This window comes from Mobula hypostoma, chromosome 8, assembly GCF_963921235.1.
Source record: "Mobula hypostoma chromosome 8, sMobHyp1.1, whole genome shotgun sequence".
Classification (NCBI taxonomy): domain Eukaryota; kingdom Metazoa; phylum Chordata; class Chondrichthyes; order Myliobatiformes; family Myliobatidae; genus Mobula; species Mobula hypostoma.
The window spans coordinates 29,259,535-29,281,564 of NC_086104.1; the positions used below are offsets into that span (position 1 = coordinate 29,259,535).

The 22,030-nt window shown below is 42.8% G+C and overlaps 1 protein-coding gene across 1 annotated transcript in view; it reads right to left on the reverse strand.

The window, feature by feature from the left end:
• LOC134350431 (calpain-2 catalytic subunit-like) overlaps positions 1-22,030 on the reverse strand; it is a 108,620-nt gene that overhangs the window by 44,214 nt on the left and 42,376 nt on the right. The window contains exons 3-8 of the mRNA XM_063055619.1: positions 16,124-16,242; positions 15,035-15,168; positions 12,044-12,212; positions 5,426-5,509; positions 2,791-2,876; positions 1,606-1,680 (exon numbers count right to left, since the gene is read on the reverse strand). Coding sequence (XP_062911689.1) covers positions 1,606-1,680; positions 2,791-2,876; positions 5,426-5,509; positions 12,044-12,212; positions 15,035-15,168; positions 16,124-16,242 — 667 coding nt within the window. The remainder of the gene's footprint in view (positions 1-1,605; positions 1,681-2,790; positions 2,877-5,425; positions 5,510-12,043; positions 12,213-15,034; positions 15,169-16,123; positions 16,243-22,030) is intronic.

Here is a 22,030-nt window from a genome sequence, read left to right on the forward strand (position 1 = left end):
CATTCTTCTAGTTTGTCTAGGTCCTACTGCAAACACATTGCTTCCTTAGCCTACCTATCCCTCCACCTGTCTTCATATAATCCGCAAACTTTGCCACAAAGCCATCAATTCCATTACCTAAATCATTGACAAACAATGTGAAAAGTAGCGGTCCCAATACTGACCCCTGAGGAACACCTCTAGTTGCCAGCAGCCAAATAGAAAAGGCCCCTTTTCAGACATCTCACCCTGCAAAAACTAATTTCTGGGAGGTAGCACCATCAATTTGCGGCAGACTCCCGGAACTTCCGGGAGAGGTGGGATATCTGCCTTTTATTCCCACTCGCTGCCTCCGGCCTGTCAGCCATTCCGCTATCCATGCCAGTATCTTTCCTGCAACATCATAGGATTTTATCTTGTTAAGCAGCCTCATGTGTGGCACCTAATCAAATGCCTTCAGAAACTCCAAGTAAATAACATCCACTGCCTCTCCTTTGTCCACTCTGCTTGTTATTTTCTCAAAGAACAGATTTGTCAGGCAAGATTTCCCTTTACAGAAACCATGCTGACTTTGTCTTATTTCATCATTACTCTCCAAGTACCCTAAAACCTCACCTTTAATAATAGATTCCAACATTTTTCCAACCACTGAGGTTAAGCTAACTGGCCAATAATTTCTTTTGCCCTCCTCCCTTCTTAAAGAGTGGAGTAACATCTGCAATCTTCCAGTCCTCCGGGACCATGCCAGAATCAAGTGATTCTTGAAAGATCATGACCAATGCATCTGTTATCTCTTCAGCAACCTCTCTCAGGAATCTGGGATTAGTCTATCTGGTCCAGGTGACTTATCCACCTTAAGACCTTTGAGTTTGCCTAGCACTTTTTCCTTTGTAATAGCAATGACACTCACTCCTGCTCTCTGACACTCTCAGACCTCTGGCACACTGCTAGTGTCTTCCACAGTGAAGACAGATGCAAAGTACCCATGAAGTTCATCTGCCATTTCTTTGTCCTCCATTACTATCTCATCAGTATCATTTTCCTGTGGTCCAATATCAACTCTCGCCTCCCTTTTATGCTTTATATAACTAAAAAAATTGGTATCCTGCTTTATATTATTGGCTAGTCTGCCCTTATATTTCATCTTTTCCATTCTTGTAGTTTTTTCAGTTGCCTTTTGTTGGATTCTAAAAGCTTCCCAATCATCCAACTTCCCACTCACTTTTGCCATCTTATATGCCCTTTTCTTGGCTTTTATGCAGTCCTTAACTTCCCGTGTCAGCCACAGTTGCCTACCCCTGCCATTTGAGAACTTCTTCCTCTGTGGGACATAACTATCCTGTGCCTTGTGAACTACTCCCAGAAACCTTGGCCACCTCTGCTATGCCAGGGTCCTCCTCCAATCCACCAGGGCAAACTGCTCTCTCCTGCCACTGTAATTCCCTTTACTGCATTGGATATTGATACATGCATGTTATGCTGCTCCCTCTTAAATTCAGCTTTACCTCTATCTCCTCAAGTTTTCATGTTGAATACTTCCTTTACACATCCAGCTACCAGTTTGCTTTGCTTGCCATTAATCTAGTTATAAAATCAAGGCAGCCAGAGGAAGAAATTCATCTTTACCAGAATTCTCCATTCTCTGATTGGTCACGAAGGCTCTCTCTTTCTTCATCAGGGATACAACTCCACTCTGGTGCACTGGGATTAGATGAAAAATATAAAAGGTAATTATGCCGTCACTGTTTACAGGAATGGCACATGAGCATAAACATCATCTTTTCTCATGAGAGCTCAAAATTATCTAGATATACACATAATACTTGAAATACATGGGAACAACATAACCAATGTTGGAGTACTCTCAGTAATGCACTTGGTTCCTTTTAAGGATGAGATTCAGACTTTAGTTTGGTTGCAAGCTGTAACTGGAATTTCAAAAATGGCTTAAAAAAATTTGTTGTTAATGTCATTTATCAAAAGCAGATTCACAGTTTGCACCTGAGAGAAACAGGAGAAAGGATAAGACAAAGCAAAAAAAGAACAAGTTTGCAGCTGTTCACTAGGAGGTTTTGAATGTAATCTACATCGTCATTATGCATGCAGTTTAAAACTACAATCAGTCCCCAGGTTATGTAAAGATTCCATTACCGAGAACAGTCTGTTAATCGAAATTTCCAAGTCAAAAATGATCAATTTCAGTGTGGGCTGCTTAACATGAACATTTATCATTTTCCCTGTGTAATTACAATGATACAGAGGTCCTACATCCAATTGGCAAGACTTGATGATCTTTAAGTGTGAAATATATTGTTTGATATTTTACAAATATCAATTGAAGAGATTGTCTTATTTGTTTCCATAGCAAATCCCTTATGCATGTGACCCAGGAGCTGCATTGTAATTATTGCAAATTAAATGTAAGGAGTTTGTTTTTTCAAAAGTGATGCACTGTTAATACCAACAATTAGTCATCCACTTATATTTGACATAAATGTGATGAATCTCTGGAATTGTCGGCCATGGAGAGCTGTGAAGATTACATTGTCCAGAATTCCCACTTGAATGTCAGCACAGTAATATTCACTCCAGGATGCCAAAGCTCCTCTTGATAACTAATCAGAGGCAGGTCCATTGCCCTGCTCACTTGTGGTTGAATGCTTCATGACGTCACTGCTTTTGGGAAGAGAGGACTTGGCTTGTTACATAAATAACTATCTATTAACATAGGTCAGCAGAATTCAAAAGAATGTATTAAGGATCATAAACATTTGATAACCATCAACATAAAAATTACACAAAATAACCTACTTGTCAGACCAGCTTCCAGTCCACTCTACTTGACCCCAAGGATTCCTGACTCGGATCAATTTCTCCTGGTCACCTTGATAGCTCACCTACAGGATTGAAACTACATCCTCAATTTGTTTCTACATTATTCATCACTAAGACAACAGTTCTTCAGTACATCTACAGCAAAAATCTGCATTCATAAGTTATCTTTAATATAGGAAATTGCCTCAAGGTGCTTCAACAATTTCAGCAGATAAAACTTGGCATGGACAAAGCAGATGTTACAATATTCATCCAAAACTTGTACAAAGAGGAAACTTTTATGTATCCCTTAAAGTAAGAAAACAGAGAACACAAAGTAGGAAGATCTTTTGGGAATTGGGAAGGGCATGTCAGTGAAGAAATTTGAAAAAAAAGTTTAAAATATAGGTGCTATTTAACTGGGAAGCAAATCATAGATTTTAGGTAGAGGTGTGATTGGTGAACAGAATTTGAAATGGATTAGACAAAAGTAGAAGAAATTTCCAAGATTCACCACCTACTGACTAAAGAAATTTCTCCTCATCTCTGTTCCAAATGGGTGTCCCCCTATTATGAGGTTGTGCCATCTGGTCATAGACTTCCCTACTATAGGAAGTGTACTCCTACATCCACTGTCTAGGCCTTTCCAATAGTCGACTGGATTCAATGAGATCTTCCCCTCATTTTTCTACATTCCAGTGAGTACAGGCCCAGAGCTATCAAACACTCCTCATATGATAAGCCTTTCATTCCCAGAATCATTTTTGAACACTCTCCAAAGCCAGCATGTTTTTTCTTAGATTTTCGGCCCAAAACTGCTCACAATACTCCAAAGTGAAGCCTCACTAGTCCCTTATAAAGCCTCAGCTCTAAATCCTTGCTTTTATACTCTAGTCCTCTCAAAATGAATGCTAACATTGTATTTACCCTCTTCACCACTGACTCAACCTGCAAGTTAATCTTTAGGGAATCCTGCATGAAAAGTCCCTTTTCAACTCAGATTCTTGAATTTTCTCCCCATTTAGAAAATAGTCCATGGCATTTTTGTTCCTTCTACTAAAGTCCATGACCATGCATTTCCCTACACTGTATTCCATCTGCCGCTTCTTTGCCCATTCTCCTAATCTGTCTACATCCTTCTGCAGCCTCCCTGCTTTCTGAACACTACCTGCCTCTCCACCTACCTTTGTATCATATGCAAACTCGGCCACAGCCATCAATTCCATATTCAAAATCATTGTTATACAACAAAGAGAATTAGTCCCAACACCGACCTCTTTGAAACACTACTAGTCACTGGCAGCTAGTCAGAAACGACTCCCTTTATTCCCACTGTTTGCCTCCTGCTGATCAGCCACTGCTCCATCCATGCAAGAATCTTTCCTGTACTGTCAGGGTTCTTACCTGGCTAAGCAGTCACGTGCAGCACTTTGTCAAAAGCCTTCTGAAAATCCAAGTACACAACATCCACCGATTCTCCTTTGTCTGTCCTGCTTATTTCCTCAAAGAATTCCAATAGATTTGTTACGCAATATTTTCCTTTTAGGAAACTATGACCTCCTTTGGCCTACTTTATCATGTGCCTCCACCTACTCTGAGATCTCATCCTTAACAACCGACTCCAACATCTTCTCAACCACTGTCAAGCTAACTGTGGTACAATTTATTTTCTTCTTCCTCCCTCCATACTTAGAGTGGAGTGACATTTGCAATTTTCCAGTCCTCTGGAACTATGCCAGAATCCAGTGATTCCCAAAGGATCATAATCAATGCCTCCACAATCTCTTCAGATACCTCTTTCAGAACACTGGTCCAGGTGACCTTGGATAATCAGGCAGAACTAATTTTCATTTGCAAGACTGAAATGTCAGTGTCACTGTCAAGGAGAAGGGTTATGGGTCAATCACCAGGTCTTCCTAGGACAGGCTATTGGTTACAAGTGTTGGGACATCACATTACACCAGCACAAGATGCTGGTGAGACTGCACTTGGAATATTGTGTGCAGTTATGGTCATCATACGGAAAGAGTTAACATGGAGAGGGTGCAGAAAAGATTCACAAGGATGTTTTCAAGACCAGACCAGACTATTAGTCTGGAATTTATACTTAAACCTTTAAAATGAAACTTCATTCCACAATCTTCTTACTTGCTCTAGGGTGGTACTAAATGAAAGGCTGTTGACAAAGTCAGGGTGTCAGTGCCAGAGGAAATGTATTTAGCACAGATGAGGCAGCTTCAATTTCATTCCAGGGTAGCCCCAGGACGTGTCGAGCCAGATCGAGCAACAACTACATTCAAGTTTGTGACAGGTGGACCCAATGATATGATGCAGCACTGTAAGGGTTTTTCTGGAGAGAGGAATTTGAAAGGACTGTATGAGCAAAAGTGCCAGATAGGTGAGAGAGTTTGCAGGGAGAACTGTGCTTAATTGTTTTGACAACAAATAGAATGCCATAGGCTCGCTATACTTGTGTAACCACTTGTTTCAATCAGCACGACTCAACTGTTTAAAGGGAGAGGGAGACGAAAGAGTGACTCCCAGGGAAACTGCAAAGAAATGGTGAACGATGAGGAAACACTGATTTAGAATTGGGAGTACAAGTTAATAAAACACTTGGTTTCAGACTTACTGTTTCTGCTCCAGTTACAGAGTAAGCATGTCCTTTGACCAGCTGCTGCGAAGTAATTGCCTCTGTTTCTGCTGAGCTTGTGATCTAATGCATAAAGTAAATATTCAAATAAGTCAGCATTTATTAATCAACATACATTCATCACACAAGTCAGTTAATTGAATTTATTAGTTATGTAATGCATGATATCTTGTGCTACTTTATTTTTCTATGAGTAGTACTACAGAGCACCATGAGTAGGCCATAGAAGTAATATCAGAACACTGGGGAGTGGTAAATGTTATTCCTTTGTTCAAGAATGGTAACAGGGATAACCCTGGGATTTATAGAGCTGTAGTAGTGGAGGGCAAAATATTGGAGAGGGTCCTTACAGACACGAACATTTGGAGAAACAGCCTAATTAGGAATACTCAACATGGCTTTATGACGGTGGCCATGCCTCACTAATCTGATTGAATTCTTTAAGGAAGTGACAAAACATATTGATGAAGGTAGAGCAGTGGATGTGGTGCACATGGATTTTAGTAAGGCATTCAGTAAGTCAGAAGGCATGGGATCCGGAGAAACTTGGGTACGTGGATTCAGAGTTGGCTTGCCCATGGAAGGCAGAGGGTGGTTGTAGAAGCAGTGTATTCTGCCTGGAGGTTGGTGATCAGTAATTTTCTGCAGGGGTCCCTGCTTTTGTGATGCTTATAAATGACTTGGATGAAGAAGTGAAAGAGTGGATTAGTAAGTTTGCAGATGATATGGCAGTGTAGATGGTTGTAGGTTACAATGGGACATTGATAGGATGCAGGGCTGGGCTGAGAAGTGTCAGATGGAGTTAAACCTGGAAGTGTTAAGTGATTAACTTTGGCAGCTCAAACTTGAAGGCAAGTACAGATTAATGGTAGGATTCTTATCAGTATGGAGGAACAGCGGGATCTTGAGGTCCACGCCTATATATGCCTCAAAGTTGTAGCACAAGTTGATAAAGTAGTTAAGGTGGCTCATGGTGCTTTGGCCTTCACTAGTCAGGGAATTGAGTTCCAGGTGTATAAAACTCTGGTTAGATCACATTTGGAGTACTGTGTTAAGTTTTGATTGCCTCATTATAATAAGGATGTGGAAGTTTTAGAGAGGGTGCAGAGGAGATTTACCAGGATGCTGCCTGGATCAGAGAGTGTGTCTTATGAGGAAAAGTTGAGCGAGCTAGGGCTTTTCTCTTTGGGGAGAAGGAGGATGAGAAGTGACTTGACAGAGGTGTAGGATGATGAGAGGCGTAGATAAGAATGCCTTTTTCCCTCAGCACAGAAATGGGTGATACGAGAGATCATCATTTTGAAGTGGGTGGAGCAAAGTACTTGGTCTGAGGAAGGATTTTTAAAAAAAATACAGAGTGGTGGATGCATGATAGAGGTAGGTACGTTAGGGACATTGAAGAGACTCTTAAATTGGGACACGGAAGAAAGAAAAATGGAGGACTATGAGAGGTAAGTGTTAGACATGTCTTAGAGTTGGTTAAGAGATCAGCACAACATCGAGGGGCAAAGGGTCTGTACTATGCTGTATGGTTTTATGTTCATATACAATTACTCTTCTCCACAGCTTCCCCCCACTATGTGACCATGTGCTCAATCAGAAAGTTTAAAACTCTAACCAAGTTCAAAGGTCTTCAAATAGTTTGAATGGCAATACAGCTTAAGTAGGTAGCACCACATTATAAAACAGTGAGTCTATCTTTTCTACAAGGTAGATTTTGAAAAGCTTCTCATTAGGATTTGTCTCTGCTGCTGAAATTCTGCCAACAATAGTTGTGTCATCGGCAAACTTATAGGTGGCACTTGAGCTGTGCTTAGCCTCACAATCATGGATGTAGAGCAAGTCAGACATCCTTGAGGTGTGCCAGTGTTGATTGTCAGCGAGGATGAGAAGTTATTTCCAATCGCAACTGACTGTGGTCTCCCAGTGAAGTCAAGGATCTAGTTGTAGAGGGAGGAGGTACAGACCCAGATTTTGGAGCTTATTGATTATAACCGAGAGTATGATTGCGTTGAATGCTGAGCTTTAGTCAATAAATAGCAGTGGTGAAATAATCACTGATAACAGCAAGCAGATGGAACACTGGGTAGAACACTACTCTGAGCTCTACTCGAGGGAAAATGATGTTGTTAGCTTAGCCATTGATGCCATCGATTGTCTACCAGACATGGATGAACTTGACTCTGAACCAACCATTGAGGACCTCAGCAAGGCAACTAACAGCCTGGCCCCAGGGAAAGCTCCTGGCAATGATGGGATTCCTCCAGACCTCATCAAACACTGCAAGAGCTCACTCCTCCTGATGGGGTGAAGGGGTAGGTAAATAGGGGTCTAGACTAAGAACGATGATTAATTAACGATCAATCACCTTGTGGGCGCGTTAGCTTACTGTTTTGGACAATCAAACAGAAGCTTTACCCAGCAGCCAGTGACGTACTAGTCATTGTTCTCTAAAGATAGGCAAAGGCTCAAATAAGGAACTATCTGATCTTGCAGAAGCATCTCAAGGTATAGCTAAGTATGGGAAGTATAGTGTAAGGGCTAAAATGTTCTGGGGGAAAAGGGGAAGGTGTCCGAATGAGGAACTGATGGGCTAGCTTTGGCTTAAAATAATTATAACTAACTGACCAATGATTATTTTACACACTTGGCGGCATAACCAAGTTCTCAAACAGCTGGCATCAATCTTGGAACAAAGGCGAATCATCACAAATGCTCTCCCACAAACATCGGCAGGAAATGTCCACATTACACGATTTGTACCAGCAGGCCAACCTCCAAAGCACCATATAACATCAAAAGATGTAAGCATTCTGCAGGTTGCTCGGGATTGGAAAATGGACGTGGACTTGGTAAAAAAAAAAAGCTTGTGTTTCCCCCAGACATTGTAGCTACAACACTCTGGCCAGACATGGTCCTGTGGTCCATAACAACCAAGCTGGCATACGTTGTGGAATTGACAGTACCATGGGAAGATGGTGTCGAAGAAGCTTATGAGAGGAAAAAGACCAAGTACTCTGAACTGGCAACTGAAGCTGCCCAGAATGGCTGGAAGACCGAGATTTTCCCTGTAGAAGTGGGATGCAGGGGATTCGTTGCTACATCTACGACCAGTCTATTGAAGAAGATGGGGGTGAGAGGTCACTCCCTCCAACAAGCAATCAAGTCCTTGTCAAATGCAGCAGAAGAAAGTAGCAACTGGATTTGGATTAAAAGGAAAGACAACAACTGGGCTGCAAGATGAAGGCAGGAGGGTATGGAACTGAGGGGGGTGTATCTGGGACGCCAGGTAGCACCGTTGAGCCCACTGGAGATGTCGTGGGCTTATCAACGAAACATCAAAGAAGGAGGGTACCCACCTGATGACCCCGATGACGTACCTACCCTCCCTCCTTGTCACCACTCCAACCCACTGCCAACATCGAGAGTGCCAACTTACCATAGGGATTGAAACATCAAGTCCGAGTAGCTCTACATCTAATTGTATCTTAGCATGTGATTGAAATGATTCTAATATTATCTAAACTTGTAATCATAAGATTTCCTGCTACCTGATCAATGTTATAAATTGTGGAGAATTGTGTAACTCGGGGGCAGTGTCTGGACTGGCTCTTTTGGGAGATCAGTCTGTAACTTCCCCTTATGAGTAAAGAATAAAGGTTTGAAAAAGAATTACGTGTGTTAAGTGTTTTTGTGGTACTTTTGTCTTTGCATTGGTCGGTCCAGTACGACACTCCAACCCGTTCACGAGGTCCTCCGTCAGTGCTGGAAGGAAGGAGCCGTACCACAGGACGTGCGTGACTCCAAAATCGTCACCTTGTACAAGAACAAAGGTGATAGGAGCGACTGCAACAACCACAGGGGTATCTCCCTCCTAAGTATTGTCAGCAAAGTCTTTGCTCATGTAACTCTGGCACATCTACAAACTCCAGCAGAACAGGTCTACCCTGAGTCCCAATGTAGTTTATGCGCAAGGAGGTCAACTATCCACATGATTTTCTCACTCTATCAACTCCTGGAGAAGTGCAGGGAACAACAGAAACCCCGCTATGTCACTTTCATCGACTTGACCAAGGCATTCGACCTTGTCAGCAGGGATAGGCTCTTTCAGATTCTCCTCAAGATCGGCTGTCCCCCGAAACTCCAAAGTATCATCAAGTCATTCCATGACGACACAAGGGCTACTGTTCAGTATGATGGCAGCTCATCAGAACCCTTCGCTATTCATAATGGAGTCAAGCTATGATGCGTGTTGGCCCCAACATTATTCGGCATCTTCTTCTCTCTGCCATTGAAGCACGCATTTGGGACGTCAACAGAAGGCATCTACATGCACACCAGGTCTGATGGGTGGCTGTTCAACCCTGCACGCCTGAGAGCAAGAACAAAGGTGTGAAAGATCTTAATATGTGACATGCTCTTTGCCGATGACGCTGCTATAACCTCGCACACCAAACAGCAACTACAAACTCTCATGGACCGCTTCCCTAAGGCATGCAAGAACTTTGGGCTTACAATCAGCCTAAAGAAAACGAATGTTCTTGCCCAGAACATAGTGGAGACACCAGTCACTACCATCGACAATTATGATCTAGAAGTGGTCCACGAGTTTACATACTTGGGGTCGGCCATTAGCGACACACTCTCCCTTGATGCTGAAATCAATAGGCATTTCGGCAAAGCAGCATCAATCCTTGCTCAACTCTCCTCGCAGGTCTGGGAGAATCCGAAACTCACTACAAAGACCAAGACTGCTGTGTACAATGCATGCATTATCAGCATCCTCCTGTATGGTAGCGAGACTTGGACCATCTACTCCAAGCAGGAGAAGAAAACTCAATAGTTTTCACCTGTGCAGCCTTCGCCACATCCTCGGCATCACCTGGAGAGACAAAGTCCCAAACTCAGAGGTCCTCTCTTGCGTTGGACTTCCCACAATGTTCACGCTTTTAAGACCAGGCAGACTGCGCTGGCTGGACCACGTCCGTCGTATGAAGGATGGTAGACTGCCAAAGGCCATCTTCTACGGAGAACCAGCAACAGGCAAGAGGAACGTTGGTAGACCCCAGCTTCGCTTCAAGGACCTCTGCAAGTGCAACATGAAAGCCTTAAAAATCAACACAGAGTGCTGGGAGGATACAGCAGATGACCTCAACAAATGGCGAGGCACTCTTCAGCAACACCTAGAGCGAGGCGAGAGAGTGATCCTGAGTCAGTTTGAGGAGCGGAGAGCACAGCGGACAGCGGACAGCGGACAACAATTCCATGACGCCCTACACATGCAGCAACTGTGGCAAAGCCTGCCATTCCAGGATCGGCCTCAATAGGCACAGTCGACGCTGCTCGACAAACCAGTGACTACCAGAGGCGCAGTACCCATGGTCGACCACGACGGATGGACGGACGGACGCACAGACACAGACACACACACACGATTGCATCTACTGTAGACATATTGTAGCAAAAGCCAAATTGCAGTGTGTCCAGGTCCTTGCTTGGGCAGGAGATAATCCTAGCCATGATTAACGTCTCAAAGCACGTCATCACTGTAGATATGAGTGAACTGAGTGATAGTCATTGAGGAAATTCACACTGCTCTTCTTGGGCAATGGTAAAACTGTCGTCCCTTTGAAGCAAATAGGAACCTCCAACTGCAGCAGTGAGACTGAAGATGTGCTTGAACACTCCCACCAGTTGGTTGGCACAGATTTTCAGAGCCCTACCAGAGACACCATCAGGGCCTGATGCACTATGAGGGTTCAGCGACTCGAAGAATGTTCTGACGTTGTCATCCAAGATCGTTTTCCCAGGGTCACCAGATGCTGCAGGGATTGACACAAGTATAGTTCTTTTCTCCCTTTCAAAGTGTGATTAGGTGGTGATGAGCTCATCTGGGAGTAAAGCATCACAGCGATTAGATTTCACTTTGTAGGACGTAATAGTCTGAAAACCCTGCCACAGCTGACGTGCATCCGATTCCATCTCTAACCTCAATGGGAATTGATTTTTTTTACCGTTAAAGTGGACTTCACGTATAGTTCTGGATCACCAGTCTTGAATGCCACAGATCTAGCTCTCAGCAGACTATGAATCTCCTGTTCAGTCAATGCTTTTGGTTTGGTTATGTCCAGTATGTTCTTGAAGGCACACACTCATCCACACAGGTCTTGGTGAAGTCGGTGACAAATGTGACATATTCATTCAGATTCGAAGATGAATCCGTGAATATTGTCAAAGCAGCCCTGTAAGCCCTCTTCCACCTCCAACCACAGAGAGGAGGAGGAATTTCTTCAGCCAAAGGTCGGTGAATCTGTGGAATTCATTGCCACAGACAGCTGTAGAGGCCAAGTCATTCAGTATATTTAAAGCAGAGGTTGCTAGTTTGTTGATTAGTAAGAGTGTCAGGTTACAGGGAGAAGGCAGAAGAATGGGGTTACGGAGGGTCAATAAGTCAGCCACGATGGAAATGCGAAGTAGACTCGATGGGCCAAGGGTCTTAATTCTGCTCTTATATCTTATGGTTTTATGTAGTTAGCAAAAACTTTAAACCAAAATGTAAACCAAGGACGATGAGCTCTGGATTAAGATGATACTCACATTAATAGAACAGCCAAGTAGTGACCCACTTCTTAATGCCTTTCGTATGATCTTAAAGAGATTGCTTGGCGCTTTATTTAGTTCATACCACTCTGAAATTCCTCCTGTAAAATCCTCAAACCCCTCAGTTGTGGATCCTCCGGACAGTGCTTCATAGGATCCATTTAACCTGGAAAATGAATATAACGATTAATCCTTCGTGAGAACATAAGACGACAAGAAAATTGCTGCAGGAATAGGTTCCTCAGCCCCAATCCTGTCCCATCATTTGACATGATCATGACTGATCTGGTCCATCTCTTCTTCTCTGCCAATTGAATAATTAAGACAGTATTTCACTTGCAAGACTCAATCCAGCAATAGAAACAAATTCGTTATTAAGGAAATGAAATCTGGTGAGATATGGTAGAAAAAAAAACATTCAGACTTGGTGCTGGTGGTGATGGCTAGGGACGGGAGCTGTGGATCAGTCTGCAAACAGGCATTTCTGGAGCCTGAAGACACACGTTCAAAGTTTTAGCAACATCTTCTACTCTCCACCATTATATTTCTGAACACCATCTTGAACACCATCTCACTATTTTTACACTACTTATTGAATTTAAACATATATTTCTTATTGTAATTTATAATATTGTACCGTAATGCTGCTGGAAAACAACAAATTTGATGACATATGTCAGTGATGCTAAACCCGATTCTGATTTCCAGCTTTCAGAGTGGATGGCAAAAATTCAACAGTATGAAGTCCACATTCCTTCATTGGACCCCGAGGAGCACTTGTGGCTCTTTGTTGCTGAAGGAAAGATTAAAAGTTGATAACAATGACTCTTTTGGGCCTCATCGTGTCTCCCACAGGTTTCAGCTTCATGCGAAGCTGCTGGGGCTTCCAGCTCAGGCCCCTGAGGTAAAATAGGAATTTGGACCAGATATCTAAATTTGAAACAGAAGACCTTCTGGCTTTGTGACTGCTCAATTCAACTTTTTTTAAATCCAACATGGTCAGCTCGCAACACTTCCAATATGGGAAAGTCACTTTAACTCTATTTAGCTTTGTGGGAGAAGCCAGAGTCTGGTCATAGAGGATTGCCTCTCTGATTGGAGGCCTGTGTCTACTGGTGTGCTGCACGGATCAGTGCCGGGTTCTTTGTTGTTTGTCATCTATTCCAATGATCTGGATGATAGTGTTGTTAACTGGATCAGCAAATTTGCAGATGACTCCATGATTGAGAGTATAGTGGACAGCAAGGAAAGCTATTGTGGCCTACAGAGGGGTCTGCATCAGCTGTAAAATTGGGTTAAAAATGACAGATGGAATTTAATGCAGACAAGTGCGAGGTTTTGCACTTCGGCAGGACCAACCAGGGTAGGTCTTAAACAGTGAATGGTAGGGCACTGAGGAGTGTGATAGGACAAAGATCTGGGAATACAGGTACATAATTTGTTGAAAGTGGTGTCACAGGTAGATAGGGTTGTAAAGAAAGCTTTTGGTACATTGGCTTTCATAAATCAATACACTGAGTACAGGAGATAGATGTTATGTTGAAGTTGTATAAAACGCTGGTGAGGCCTAATTCTGTACATTGTGTGCAGTTTTGACCATCTACCTACAGAAAAGGTGTAAACAAGGTTGAAACAGGACAGAGAAAATTTACGAGGATGTTGCCAAGTCTGGAGGACTTGAGTTATAAGGAAAAATTGAATAGGATAGGACTGTATTCTTTAGAACGTAGAAGACTGAGAGGAGATTGAATAAAGGTATACAAATTAATGAGGAGTGTAGATAGGGTAATGCAAGCAGGTTTTCCCCCCCACTAAGGTCGGGTGGGATTACAACTGGAGGTCCTGGCTTAAGGGTGAAAGGTGAGAAGTTTAAGGGGAACACGAACGGAAACTTCTTTAATCAGTACGGAACGCGCTGCCAGAACAAGTGGTCCATGCGAGTTTGATTTGATAGTTTAAGGGAAGTTTAGACAAGTGTATGATAGTAGGGATATGGAGGGCTATGTTCCAATGCAGGTATGCAGGTCATCGGGAGTAGGCAGTTCAAATGGCTTTCAGCACTGACTAGATGGGCCGATTGGCCTGTTTCCGTGCAGTACTTCTCTATCACTCTATGCCTCTGCCTGATGAGAGAACAAAAACAGTAAAATGTAAAGAATATTGTAGGAAAGGCAAGTGAGCTTAGGACATGGATCAGCATGTGGAATTATGATGCTGTAGTCACTAGTGATCTCCAAGAGGACCACAATCTTGCCGTGATTTAGAGGCTTGCATGCCACAATGACCCAGAGAGATATGATGGCTGGAGTAAGGGTTTATGCTTTGGCTCTTGGTAGGGCCACCTATGCCAAACAGGTCAAAGGGGAGAGGCCAGACTAAGAGTGGTCCACTGGTCTTTCAGGCTGAGGGGTTCAGCTCAGGGCTAAAAACCCTAGCTGGTCAAACAAAACAGTTACAGAAACTGCAACGAAGCATCCTTCTATATCTGTGTTTGATGGTATTCCGGAGTTCCCACCGGTGACTTGCACGGCTGACAGTTGTAAAAACCAAGAGGAAGCTACTGGTACAATGATGGAAGCCCTGACTACTGCCAAGGCCAAGACCAAACGGCCAAGGACAGACCGTGATGGAGGACCTTCACTGCTGCCCTAAACACCAGCAGCATAACAGGCAGTAAGTCATTAGTGAGACTTGGTTGCAGGACAGGCAGCTCAATGTTCAAAGGTTTCATTGCTTTAGACATGATAGAGCAGGAGGGATTAAGGGAGAGGGTAGTGTCATTATTCAGGGAAAATATCATAGCAGTGCTCAGGTAGGACAGACTGGAAAACTTGTCTACTGAGGCTATATGAGTGGAACTAATGAGTAAGAAAGGAATGACCATGTTAATACAATTAACAACCGAGCTGTTCAAATAGTAGAAGCAAAGCAAAAAAAGTCATGGGTAAAAATGCAATTTTCTCTTGCTGCTATTTTTGTAGTACTTACTTTGAATAAGCTTTCTCCAGCAGAGCACTCCAGAACTCATTCCCGGAAGCTGAGTGCACAAACATCAGCTCATCGTTCTTCGTGGGCAGCCTGTCATCGATCACCACATCCACCCATTCTCCGTACTGCCAGAACTGCACCGAAACATCAACAGATTACTTGCAGCTGGCCTCAATTCCATTAACCCCAAATTTCAACAAATGCAGATTTTAAAAAAACATCAGGCCTCTGATTATACACAAAAAGCTGGAGGAACACAGCAGGCTAGGCAGCATCCTTGGAAAAGAGTAACCAGTCGATGTTTTGGGCAGAGACCCTTCATCAGGACTGGGCTTCCAGCATCCGCAGAGTTTCTCTTGCTTGTGAGGCCTCTAATTATAACCTACTTTAGCAAAACTCTACATATAGCTGAGATAGCTTTGCTTTAAGAATTTTCAGTGTCTAAAACAATCACAGGATGAACAGAACAGATACAAACTGTTATGCTTAGTAACTCCAGAATATAAAACTACTAATTGAAAAGAAATATGGAGTTAGGAATGCCTGTCAATTATGATATGGTGACATAATAACATATGCCATTCATATAATTTAACATATAACCCATGAAGAATTTCAGCAAAGAATGCTTAATCAAACAATATATTTACAATATTACTCAAATATTACTGAAATAGTAAATACACAACACAGGTATACTATTTCAAGTATTCAAGTAAACAGGTAAAGGAGAGGGACAGATGACAGAACAATATCACATGGAGGATAAAGTGACCTGACCATCTTGGACTGAATCAATGTTCTAACATCTTTACATTAAAAATCCCTTCGGTTGTTGGATGCGGCCAATCGCCAGCCTCCGTTCTCAACCCAAACCCAACATATTTTATCTGCCTTTCTTCTTCCCCTCCCACCCATTTCCTTACGATTCCCAGCACTTTTACCCATTATGTACACCCAAATTTTGACATGCACTTTGAATAGACAGAACTTCACATAACTCTTTGCTCCTTGTAAAGAAGGATTCTTAAACTCATCCTGCTCCATTACAATAAAATTTTGAAGTACGGGAGAAGTCATTTGACTTACCCGGAAATGGAAAATTCCTGCATAATCAGAGTCAAAGTTTTGTCCTTCAGGTACCACTCTGCGTAGAACCTCATTGTTCAGGGTCAGTGAAGCAATAGCAGCCAAAAGCCAGCAGTCACCTATATAGTAAACAAGAGACAATTTTATATTGCATAATCTATGCAAATGCACACTTTCAGATATCAGCTTTATTTATCGCAAAGTTCCAGAGGCATCCCCGTGTAAAACAACAGAGGTGGAAGAACCACCTCTTTTTTGAGGTGGAAGAACCTCTGGGTGAGGTGAAGTTTAGAAATGAGGATGGATGGAAGCATTTGCAAGGCAGAAAAAGGCAATTAAGGACTTTGTGGACATTCTCCTGATAAGAACATGAGAAAACAACATTCATAAGAACATAAGCAACAGAATAAATAGGTTATTCTATCATTTGTACCAGCTTCACCATTCAATAAAACCATGGGTAATCAGTTGGCTGAGTATCACCCTCCTACATTGATCCCAGTTGGTCCGAAATATTAATATCAAAAAATCTTTCTCTGTTTTAAATAGATCAATCTTTGTCTTTAGACAGTGATCCATCCTTATCCAGTTAAGTTGAATGTGATCAACTTTCACATTTGTGTTTCTATCATGCTCATCCTAATGCAGGAGATTTTACTATTACGTGGGTAAACAGCACGGTGGAAAATATATTCTGTTCACACCTTGTCCATAGTTGTGCTTATATTCTTAAACTTTATTGTATCATCCATAGAGAGCAATCAGTACATGGACAATTCTTCCTTTCAGATACTTACATAGCAAAGGGGAACGAGGGGAGGGAACGTCGACTCAGACCATGAGAGACCCGCGAAGGGCATTTTCATGCCTTACAAGGCGCCGATTGGAAGTCTGTGTGGGGCGCCACTCCTCGCACAGACTAGAGCAATGTGTGATTAAGTGCCTTGCTCAAGGACACAAACACGCTATCACAGCTGGGGCTCGAACTAGCGACCTTGAGGTAACTAGACGAACGCCTTAACCACTTGGCCACGTGCCCACACAAAAGCAATGATCAACTTCAATTAATTGTGAAACCTAATCCATAATTCTGTTCTTGCAAAGTGTGATTTTTGACACAATTCTATTTCTGATTTCTCTTTCTGTGCTTTCAGTGTCAACAAACTGTTCTTACGCTTTCCAGGCAAAAGACCACAGGCTAATTAGATGGCCAGGTTTCTGAAACAAGAATAAGGGATGGATTTCTATCTGCTCTGTAGCTCTCGGTTTTATTAAATGAACTCTGAGCTGCCACCAGAAAAGCAGAGCTTTTATTCTTATCTCAGGGTGTGGACATTAGCAATGCCAGCGTTTAACTGTTTCCTGTGTGGACAGACAAGAATTAACTATACTGGTGTATCAGGTGCCACATTTGGGCCACACCAGGTATGTATGGCAGATATTCTACCCTGCAGAGCATTACCAACCATATGAGCTTTTACAAAACACAGCAGCTTTATGGTCACCATTATCACCAGGCTTGCTTTTATTTAGACTCCAGCAATTTCTGTACACAAGCACATATGGGGGACAGGGGGACAGGGACCAGTGCCATTCTTTAATGTACCAGGCCTTATGAAGTGTCAATGTTGTAAAGAAGAAAATGGATATGAAAAATAGAGATATTGAAGAGAGAAAAGTCTAGATGAACAGAATTACTTTGAGGATATATGGGTGTACGGGAGGACAGAATTTAAAAGAGTCAGTCCGGGGGATCTGAACACTATGTAACTAGTGAAGGAGAGGAGGTTTGGTGAAATTCAGGATGAAAAATAGCTGCTTTTATAAAATAAAGCAGTGTAGTGTTCAGCATATGTGGCATCATCCAATATAAGCCAACTCCTCAAATTTAACTACTGTTCAAAGAAAGTTTACTGAACTGCCTCCTTATTCCACACCAGAAATCATTCCAGAAGGAAACAGAATGATAGATTGTCCATTGATACAAAATATTTAATGTTTTCAGTGATTCTGTAAAGCTAATATTGATCTAACCAACCATTAAAAAAATTCTAAACTGGTAGCAAGACATCATCTTGAATTAGAGGCATGAGTAGCAACACAGATTAATTAAACAATAATCCTTCAAATGCCCTGTATTTAATGTACCTAGAGCCATAAAACACTACAGCACAGAAACATTCCCTTTGGCCTATCTAGTCTGTGCTGAAGCATTAATCTGCGCCTGGACCATACCCCTCTCATCCATAGAAACAGAAAAACTACAGCACAATATAGGCCCTTCAGCCCACAATGCTGTGCTGAACATGTACTTACTTTAGAAATTACCTAGGGTTACCCATAGCCCTCTATTTTTCTAAGTTCCATGTACCTATCCAGCAGTCTCTTAAAAGGCCCTATCATATCCGCCTCCACCACCATCGCCGGCAGCCCATTCCATGCACTCACCACTCTCTTGTGTAAAAAGTTACCCCTGACATCTCCTCTGTACCTTCTTCCACCCACCTTAAAGCTGTGCCCTCTCATGATAGCCATTTCAGCCCTGGGAAAAAGCATGACTATGCACCCAATCAATGCCTCTCATCATCTTATACCTCTATCAGGTCACCTCTCATCCCCCATTGCTCCAAGGAGAAAAGGCTAAGTTCAGTCAACCTATTCTCGTAAGGCATGTTCCCCAATCCAGGCAACTTCCTCGTAAATCTCCTCTGCACCCTTTCTATGGTTTCCAGATCCTTCCTGTAGTGAGGCAACCAGAACTGAGCACAGTACTCCAAGTGGGGTCCGATCCCCATGGCATGCCACTAGTCACAGGCACAGTCAAGAGAGGCAACAGTCTACTACCACTTCTCCCGCAAAGCCAATGTCTAATCCAATTTACTACCACATCTTGAATGCCAAGCGACTGAATCTCCTTAAACAATTTCCCATGCGGGATCCTGTCAAAGGCCTTGCTAAGGTCCATGTAAGTACCATCCACAGCTTTGCCTTCATCAACTTTAGATCATAAGACCATAAGATATAGGAGCAGAATTAGGCCATTTGGCCATCGAGTCTGCTCCACCATTTCATCATGGCTGATCCATTTTCCCTTTCAGCCCCAATCTCCTGCCTTCTCCCCGTACCCCTTCACACCCTGACCAGTCAAGAATCTATCACGCTCTGCCTTAAATATACCCAACAACTTGGCCTCCACAGCAGCCTGTGGCAATGAATTCCGCAGATTTACCACTCTGGCTAAAAAATTGCCCCTTCAACTCCATTCTAAAAGGCCGCCCCTCTATTCTGAGGCTGTGTTCTCTGGTCTTAGACTCTCCCACCATAGGAAACATCCTCTCCATATCCAGTCCATCGAGATCTTTCAACATTCAATAGTTTTCAATGAAGTCACCCCTGATGGTTCAGTCTGGAGCCAAACAGGGAGCAGATACAGTCTGGCTGGTAGATTTCAATGAAACGGGTGGTATTTATGACACTCTGATAGTTTCCTCACAATGTTTAATTGTACTGGATTAATTTATTTAACTGGTAATTTCCTCAAAAAATTCAACAACATTGGTTAGACATGACCTACCATGCACAAAGCCATTGATGACCATCCCTAATCAGCCCATCTATCCAAATACTTAGCTGCCCCATCGCTTAGAATTCTTTCCAATTACTTGCCCGTGACTGATGTCAAGGTCACAGGCCTATAATTTCCAGGCTTATTATTAGAGCCTTTCTTAAACAACAGAACAACATTAGTTATCCTCCAATCCTCCGGCAGCTCATTCATGGATAATGTAATTTTAAATATCTCTGCTTGGACCTCTACAATTTCTGCACCAGCTTCCCACAGGGTCTGAGGATTTATCCACCCTAATTTCCCTCAAGTCAGCAAACAATTTCTTCTCTGTAATCTATATACAGTCCACAACCTCACTGTTGCATTTCCTCACATCTATAGACTCGGTGCCCATCTCTCGAGTAAATACAGGCGCAAAAAATCCATTTAAGATCTAACCCATCTCTTTCGGCTCCACACATAGATTACCACTCTGATCTTCCGGAGGACCAATTTACTCCCTTGCTATTCTTTTAATCTTAATATATATGTAAAAGCACCCAAGGATTTTCCTTCACCTTGTCTGCAGAAGCAACCTCATGCCTTCTTATAGCCCCCCACCCAGCTTCTTAAGTATTCTCTTACATTTCCTATACTCCAAGTTCCTCATTTGTTCTTTTCTGCTTTTATCTGATGTACACCACATCCTTTTTCTTAAGCAGGGCCTCAATATCTCTTGGAAACCAAGGTTCCTTAAAACTGTTATCCTTGCCTTTTATTCTGACAGAAACGTACAAGCCCTGTAATCTCAAAATTGCACTTTTGAGGGCCTCCAACTTCCCAAGTACACATTTGCCAGAACACAACCTGTTCCAATCCACACTTGCCAGGTCCTTTCTGATACCATTAAAATTAGCCTTTTCCCAATTTAGAATCTCAACTGAGGATCAGACCTATCCTTTTCCATAAATACCTTGAAACTAGTGGCATTATGATCACTAGATCCAAAGTGTTCCCCAGGCTGGGGAACTGGGGATGGGAAATGTGCTGGCTTAGCTGGCGACACCCACATCCCATAAATGAATAAATTTTAAAAAACACAAACTATAGTCACTTGCCCTGTCTCATCCCCTAACAGGAGATCTAATATCACTCTCTCTCCAGTTTGGACCTATGTAGATTAAGGAAACTTCCCTGAGCACGTTTGACCAACTCTTTCCCATCCAGCCTTTTTACAGTATGGGAGTCCCAGTCAATATGTGGAAGTTTAAAATCGCTTATTATGACAACCTGTGTTTCTTGCAACTGTCTGGAATCTCTCTGCAAATTTGCTCCTGTAAATCCCACAGACTATTGGGTGGTAAATAATATAGTCCCATTGACATGGTCATACCTTTCTTATTCCTCAGTTCTACCCCTAAAGCCTCACTAGATGAGCTCGCCAGTCTGTCACGCCTGAGCCCTGCCGTGATATTTTAGCTGACTAGTAATGCCCTGCCCCTTTAATCCCTCTCGCTCTATCACATCGAAGACAATGGAAGCCCAGAACACTGAGCTGCCCATTCTGCCCTTCTGGCAACTGGGTCTCAGTAATGGGTACAATGTCATAATTCCATGTGCTGATCTATGCTTAAAGCTCATCTGCCTTTCCTACAATACCCCTCACATTTAATTCCAGACTTTGCATGTAGGCGTAACAACTTTCTCCACGACCATTCCACTATCAGTTCAGACACTCTGGTTCTCAACCCCTACAACTCTAGTTTAACACCCTACCCCAACTGTGCAGAAGTAGCAAGCTTACCCGCTAGGATATTAGTCCTCCTCCAGTTCAGGTGCAAACAGCCCCTTCTGTACAGGTCCCACCTTCTCAGGGAAGAGTGCCCAATGATCTGAAGTTCTCCCTCCTGCACCATCTCCTTAGCAACGTGTTAAAGTTTCTGATCTTTTTATTTCTTGCTTCACTAACACGTGGCATGGGTAGCAACCCTGAAACCAAACCTTGGATATCCTGTCCTTTAACTTAGCACCAAACTCCTTGAAATCACTTTGCAAGACCTCATCACCCCTCTTACCCATATCACTGGTACCAATGTGGATCATAACACCTTTCCACTTAAGAATACTGTGGACTCCATCTGAGGCAATTCAGACCCTAGCGTCTGGGAGGCAACTTACCACCCAGGAATCTCATTTTCAGCCACAGAACTTCCTGTCTGTTTCGTAACCAACAAATCCCTACCACTACAGCTCACCTCCTCCCCCCACCCTACCACCCTACCACCCACCTCCCTTCTGAGCCACAGAGCCAGACACAGTGCCAATGAGCAGACCACTGAAGCTTTCCTCTGCCGGGACAT